The 8426-nt window shown below is 33.4% G+C and overlaps 1 protein-coding gene across 1 annotated transcript in view; it reads right to left on the reverse strand.

Annotated features, from left to right (window-relative positions):
* Nucleotides 1-6527, reverse strand: part of ap3d1 (adaptor related protein complex 3 subunit delta 1) — a 38961-nt gene extending 32434 nt beyond the window's left edge. The window contains exon 1 of the mRNA XM_056448580.1: nucleotides 6241-6527. Coding sequence (XP_056304555.1) covers nucleotides 6241-6336 — 96 coding nt within the window. The 5' untranslated portion in view covers nucleotides 6337-6527. The remainder of the gene's footprint in view (nucleotides 1-6240) is intronic.
* Nucleotides 6528-8426: the final 1899 nt, after the last annotated feature.

Below are 8426 nucleotides of genomic sequence, written 5' to 3' on the forward strand. Positions count from 1 at the left end.
AACTTAATTTCGCTATTGGTTTGAATGTGAACCTAGCATCAAAGCATCGTCTTCCTGAGTCAAGCGTATTTTATTTTCAGTTGTTTTAATTGAGAATGGTGGATTTGGTTAGAAAGCCAACAACATGACAAGGTATTAAGCGTCTGTTTTCAGGAGTATTTCGAGTAAACGTGCCGACAGTTGAGGAATGTTTAACTCTTGAGTAGTGTTCTCATGATACCAATCAGTACTGAAATTTTAAAAACGTCCATTTCCCGCTAACATTTGAGCTCTGTTGAGCGTGTTCTTAAACAGCGCTGATTTGCTATTGTGTTCACATGCTCAACAGAAATGGGCGTGAAGATCAGTCGATTCTTTAGCGGATTGCTCGTATGTCAGCTTATAAACAGACCAGCTGATCTTTACGGCTTAAAAACGCTCCAGTCCTTGTATCTGTTGTCACATTTAATAAACATCTCTGTGTTCTGTGAATTCGGTGAATTTCTGTTGAGCAGGTGAACACAATGTCAAATCAGTGCTGTTCAAAAACGCGCACTCAAATATTCGCAGGAAATGGACGTTTTTAAAATGTCAGTATCAATTGGTACTCAATTCCTGTATATTGACAACACTACTCTTGAGTAAATAGCTGCGGTCCAGAAGCATTCAAGTTCTTGAAGTTAAACGTTTTGTTTTTTGAGGAGAGCTGGCATTTAAGCAGTATACAAACACGTCGATGGACACACGTCATCAATATAGGTTACATTTTAAATGAATGATGCATTATGGGTCATTTGGATGAAGTAATATTTCAACTGTAGTTAAAACACTCATCCCTATAAGGTTGTCCTTTCAAAACGGTCATGAATTATGTATTATGGGTAATTTCATCCCTATAAGCAACAAAACATAAGGGAACAGAAGGCTCTCCAGAAGACACTGTCGTCTCATTCAGCTCTAATGAATCATGCATTATGGGTAATTTCAGCCCATTGGCGTGACTGAAATATTTCTTAGTTAGCCAACAGTTGGACTCGACCAGCTCAGCAAACCGTCAGTGAAGTATGAAGACGAACTCAATGTCCTTCTCAGGCAAACACGAGACTGCGGTCTTGCTTTTCAGGTGCACTCATAAGAATGCACACTACAAAGTCGTTTGATTTAAACCATCAAACGCATCTTTAAATGACTCAACTCCAATGTTGACCAAATTATTAGTTACTAAATTAACCAAATTATTGGGTTCAAATGTCCAAAAGTAGCATTCAGGTAGTCATCTCGCTAGTTTTGAGACGCAGCCAGAGCTTTGGATAAGTACACCCACCTCTCATGGAAAACAAATTTAGAGGTCTCATATGAAACCACAGGCTGAGCGCAAACAGACCAGTGAACGAACACACACACACACACACACACACACACACACACACACACACACACACACACACACACACACACACACACACACACACACACACACACACACACACACACACACACACACACAGCCTGACAGTTCATTCAGGAGGCTATGAATATTTCACAGCACTGTCCGCTGTTGGCCAGGTAACAGACACGATATCTAGGTACGATGGTACAGGTTACATTGACGAAGCCTTGTTGATACCTGACTCCAGATGTTTGCAGATTAAACAGAGCCGGGAGTCTGTAACTGGAACGTTAAAGCAGCGAATGAAGTGAGTTTGGAGGATGTTCGGCTTTGAATATGCAGTGATTAAAACATGTTTGTTTTAAAAAAGGAAGTGTAAAAAAGGTCAGACTAGAGTCAGGATTGCAGTGTGTGACTGAACTGTAATGAGACAATAAATATTGTTTAAAATTATTCATTCGACTAGAGTAACTCCAACAAAGTTTTCTGAGTACAGACAAGAGTTGCTTTATTGTTAATTATACACTAAACAATACATTTAATATTTTGAATAAGTTATTTATTTATTTATTTAGGGAAGTTTCAGTTTTATTTAAATAAATAAATCTGCTAATAATTGTTTTATTTTAGCTTTATTTTAATTAATATTTTAATACCTTTATCTATTTAATCTTTTAGATGCTTAAAAATAGTTATATTATTTATTTATTCATTTTTTTATTTATTATTTAGGGATGTTTCAGTTTTATTTAAATAAATACAAATCACCTAATAAATGTTTTATTTCAGCTTTATTTTAATGAATATTTTTAACAGTTTACCAATTTTAGATGTTTAAAAATAGTTATTTTATTTATTTATTTATTTATTGGGGAAGTAAGTTTCAGTTTTAATAAATAAATAAATAAATAAATAAATAAAATCACCTATTAATGGTTTTATTTTCACTTTATTTCAATTATTATTTTAAGTAGTTTTTGTTTTTACCATTTTAAATCTTTTTAGATGCTTAAAATTTTTTATTTTTTTTATTTATTTAGGGTTTCGGTTTTATTGAAATAAATAAATCACCTAAAAATAGTTTCATTTTAGCTTTAATCTAATTAATATTTTAAATAGTATTTTTATCCATTTTTATGTTTTTACATGCTTACTTTATTTTATATATTTTTTTTATTTAAGGAAGTTTCTGTTTTATTTAATTACAATTTTAGTTTATGATTCTAGCATAGATTTTAACAGTGTTAAATACCAATGATTGTTTTAATGGTATGGTTGATGGTGAAAACCTCCAATACCTAAAACAATTCACTCCTTTTCCTTCGGCTTAGTCTCTATTTTAGAGGTCGCTACAGCAAAATGAACCGCCAACTATTCCAGCATATGTTTAACACAGCGAATGCCCTTCCAGCCGAAACCCAATATTGGGAAACACCCATACACACTCATTCACACACATACACTACAGCCAATTTAGTTTATTCAAATCACCTATAGCGCATGTCTTTGGACTGAAGGGGAAACCTTGAGCACTCAGAGGAAACTCCACACAGAAATGCCAACTGGTACAGCTGGGATTTAAAACAGTGACCGTTTTAAGCCTGGTTTATACTTCTGCGTCAATGGATCGGCGTGACCCATGGCGTATGCAACACGCGTGGCTGTGCATTTATACTTCGGCGCGCCGTTTCTGTTGTTCTGCAATAACACTTCCGAAACGCTAGTTGGCAGTGAGGTGTTAATGTTCCTCTGTGTCGAGTTTCTTCGCTGGTGTTTTGTTTTTTCTGAACGCTTTCTTAATGTACAAGTAGCTTAAACTCATTTTGAGGCAGGAACCAGCATAAGTGTAACAACTTTAACCATGAGGAAAACACAAAACAAAAAACTTTCCATCCGGAGCTCCTTCACGGGTCTCCACACTTGTAAACAATCGCTCCATCGGACTTGTGCGGCTCTCGGTCCTGCCCAGACTCGTCAGCGCTACCAAGCCGACCAATCACAGAGCTTGCGCTACGCGTCGTTGTGACGTGTAGTTACATTTTTTGAGAGGTGCACGTCAGTGACGCCGACGGCCACAGCGTAGGGCTTTGCGTTACACCTAGGCTGCGCCATAGCATACGTATGCGCTTGATGCAGAAGTATAAATCAGCCTTTACTGTGAGGTGACAGTGCTAACCCCTGAGCCACCATGTCACCCTGGCCTAAAATAATAATTAAACTAATAAATAAAATACCAAAGGCAAGCAAAATACACAAACACAAAAATGTCATGAATGATTAAATATCCAAACTTCTACATAGATGACAACTCAGCTATTTTTACAGAAGTGTGCACAACAAATTGATATTTTTCCCAGACTCAATGGCACATTGGACAATACTGCTCATTTAAGAAGGCTGAATTCATACAAACAGCAGCAAAGAAACACATGACATCCGTCTCTACCATTTCATAACACGTAAATCACTGACCTGCTGTCTGCTAGAAGGGCAAACTGCTGACTAAAATCAATAATTCTGAGTCTCCCAAAAAGGGAATAGAATGGTGATCCATAATGAAGTAAAAGTGAGGAAACCCTGTTCGTAATTATAAACGCTCACTGTCATGTCACAGCACCTTGTTCCTTTTTTTTCTTGAAGCGTATTAATGCCAGAGAAAATTCAGCCATGTCATTATAAGCAGGCTGCGGCCTACTCTTCTTCTTCTTCTTTTTTTTAAAACCATAGATCACTAAACGAATTACAAGAAAGCAGCGATTCTCTTCCCTGATGCTGTGGTCAAACTGACAGGTGTGATTTCACAGACTACACATCGGCTGTGTCTCATTCCTAGCAAGCTCCCAATGTAGATAACATTATTGTGTGGTACAGAGACATCTGAATTGAACATATTAGGACATTTTAAAGGTCCCTTGTCGTGAATTTTAACTGAAACAAAGACAGGGTGGGACATTAAGTGGCTCCGCCCCTTTAAAAAAACAGCCAATAGCGTTTTGTTTTATCACAGTTCAGCCAATGAGAGTGGTTGAGCTCATGCGCATCAATTAAAAAGCAAATGAGAAGCATATTAAGGAGGGCGGGACATGTCAGATACTACAGAGCATTTGATTGGTCAAAAGATTAGATTAGAAACTGAAGTATGAGGGGATTTACGCACTTTCCATTTGGCCGTAAATGACAAACTGTAAGCTTACGAATTTTGTCATTGTTTTGAAACACACTAGCTTATAGATATAATTAAGACTAATACAGTCAAATTAGTCAACGTTCAAATTGAACACATCGCAAGCTTACAATTTTTAATTTTGTGCATTTATATGTTTCGAGTTTGACATATTACAGGCATATAACAGGCATCAAATGTATTTTCGAAACAATTCAAAACATCAGACTGCATTAAATGAGAATTGAATGTTTAAATTGAACAGTTTTGAGATTTATTTTAATAAAATGTCTTTGTGAGTCACGTACTTGTTGGAACATTTTGGGAATTACTCAATTTTATTAAGGAGTTAAACATTTGCTGTACGTTATTAATGCTTGACCACGTGAACTGAAACGTTTAGCTGTCAGTGAATTAAATTTTTTAAATATGAAGTGGCGTCACAATCAAATAATCAAAAATTTGTCCGCGGCATTAGCAAATTTGATCGTTCAATTTGAACCTTGTATTTTTTTTCCATTGATCAACATTATAAGTGTTTTTGTATGGTCAAACATTTGTACACAAATCTGAATATCTAAATGAAACTTTAGTTTATTTTTATTTATTATTATTTTATTGCATTTAACTTTTTAAACATTTGAGCTAATCTATTTGCCTATCAAAGTTTCATTTATGTTTGAATTTGACATTTATCGGCATCATAGATCGAACATTTGTGAATATCACGTCATGTGATGTGATTAGGCATGAGACGATAACTGGTTTCAAGGTTTACCGGGGTTTGGAGTCCAGGCTTTAAAAGCGCTAAAATGTTCTGTTAAACCATTCCTAAGGTATATGTAAGGTTTTTTAAAATGCGCTTATGTTTTGTAAAGAAAGCTGTTTTTGAAATGATTAAAGATAGCAGAGGTCAATTATTTATTTTAATTACTTGGCCTGACATGTTTACTGTTCCAGAATAATATAAATGTTTCCTACTGAGTTCAATGGGGGAAAATTGCTTTTTTAGCCAGATATTTAAAAAGAAATTAGTAGTAGTAGTCACAAAACCATGATACCGTGATATATTTATCCAAGGTTATCATACCGTCAGAAACTTATACCGGCCCATGCCGAGATGTGATGTTGGAACATCACAGGCATCATATGCGGAACGTTATTAGGACACGCCTATGATACTCAAAACTAGCTGTCTAGATAGGTGGCTCACTATGCGTTGAGACACGGCCAATCTCATGACACACATAACGTTAAGTGAGCCAAGCTATATTAAATTAAACATATTCTATGCGCTAAAATTATGTTATTAAGTGTACAATTACACGTTTCGTGAGAAACATCAGATGTTTTTATTCTGTGGAATGTAACGTTATTTATATAAGAGTCTAAACCGTTAGCAATGCTAACTGGCCTCATCCATGATAAACAAAACGATGACAGACTGTTCTAACATCACTAACAGCTGTCAGCAACCTCACAGATCGCGGAAATGTTCATTTAATACGCTGAAAACACAACAGTTTACAATCTAAACGCATTTATCAGGATAAAACCGGTTAGCTCACCTGAAATCAGGTGATTTGAGTTCACTGACACGAGATCAGCTCGATTCATTCCTACTAGCTGAATTGTGTGCATTTTTACAATCAGATCCAATTCTGGTTTTTGCCACACAACAGGACATAAACATTTAAAAGTGTCTCACCTCATCTTCCTTATGGTTCCTAATGCCACGTACTAAATCCTGCAGGTTTTTATCGAACATCCGATCGATGCTTCCCTTCACGATCTTCAGAGCCATGATGATTTCCCTCCTGTCCGACCGGACCGAACCGCGAACACGGGCTTTTTCTGAGTGCTGACCGGCCCGTTGGAGCTCTAGTCGCTCATTCAGTCCCGAACAAGCGGCCTGTGCAGGAGGGGTTTCGCTCTTTCTGTAAGTGCTGATCTGCAGCGGACCCGTCTAGGAAATGGCTGACAAAATGGCGGACAGATCACCTGACTGACAAACCCATCCACACTCGAGCGCGCGGCGCGACGCATTGGACGCTTCCAAACGCGACGCTTTTGGGGATTTAGGATTTTGACATTGTCTTGGTACCGTGGAGAACGAGTTTGATGGTTTCACACATTTATATATATATATATATATATATATATATATATATATATATATATATATATATATATATATATATATATATATATATATATATATATATATATATTTGTATATATATATATATATATATATATATATATATATATATATATATATATATATATATATATATATATTTGTATATATATATATATATATGTATATATATATATATATATATATATATATATATGTATATATTTGTATATTTGTATATATTTGTATATATATATATATATATATATATATATATATATATATATATATATATATATATATATATATATATATATATATATTTGTATATATATATATATATATATATATATATATATATATATATATATATATATATATATATTTGTATATATATATATATATATATATATGTATATATATATATATATATATATATATATATATATATATATATATGTATATATTTGTATATTTGTATATATTTGTATATATATATATATATATATACATATATATATATATACAAATATATACATATATATATATATATATATATATATATATACATATATATATATATATATATATATATATATATATATATATATATATATATATATATATATATATACATATATATATATTATAACAGTCTCATAACTGAATTTTTTATATTGTGTGAAATTGTTGTCAAACTCAAATACATTTAAAGAGACAGTTTACCCAAAAACGAGATTTCTGTCATTATTTACTGGTTTTGAACCTTTATGAGTGTCTTTCTTCTGTCGAACACAAAAGAAGATACTTTGAAGAAAGTTGGAAACCTGTAAAAAATGAATTCCAGATCTATTTATTTTTCCTACTATGGATGTCAATGCTTACAGGGTTTCAGCTTTCTTCAAAATATCTTTAGTGTTCTTTAACAGAAGAAAGAAATTCATAAAGGTTTAGAACTACTTGAGGGTGAGTAAATAGTGAATAAATAATTATTTTTGGGTTAACTATCCCTTTACCAAAATTAGCAGTGGTTAATTACTATGCATTGAGACACGGCCAATCTCATGACCGTGAGCTATACAACAATGTATAGCTACAATGTGTAAAATCAGTTACTACAAATACCATGGTTACCAGGGGCGGATTTAACCAATAAGCAAGGTAAGCAGCCCCTTAGGGCCCCATGAAATCTGAGGGCCCCCATATAAATACCTAGAAGTATAAATGATACCTATACATTATAGAACTTTGTTTTCTATCATATTTTGTATGTTGAGGGTCTAACATTTTTAATTTGAACATAATTATTACATCTGTGAATTTAGTATTATTACTATTTAGTATTATTTTTAGTTGTGATTTAATTCATCTTAAGAAAACAAACCGTTTCAAAAGTTTTACAATGTGCTTTACATGTTATTATCATTTTGCATTAAGATAAAATGTAGAAAAGGAGATCGAATGATATAGGAAAAAACAAACAGCAAAATATTTTACAACAAAAAAATTAAAGCACAAATGGTGCATTTTACACTATGATTGGTGTAGCAAAACCACCGATATCCCCCCCAATTTTTTAACTAATCGACTACTCTTTTGCTGTTTATAATAAAACCATAATTAATGTTTACTCGGTTTGGAGCTTAATAAGTGAATCTACAAGTGAAGTGCTAAGTTTAAGCTTAGCAGTTTTGACTATTCTGTTATTATTTTCATACAATGTTACTTTGTGATGTTACTATATTATTATTTGA

The sequence above is a fragment of the Danio aesculapii genome, chromosome 22, assembly GCF_903798145.1.
Source record: "Danio aesculapii chromosome 22, fDanAes4.1, whole genome shotgun sequence".
In the NCBI taxonomy this organism is placed as follows: Eukaryota; Metazoa; Chordata; class Actinopteri; order Cypriniformes; family Danionidae; genus Danio; species Danio aesculapii.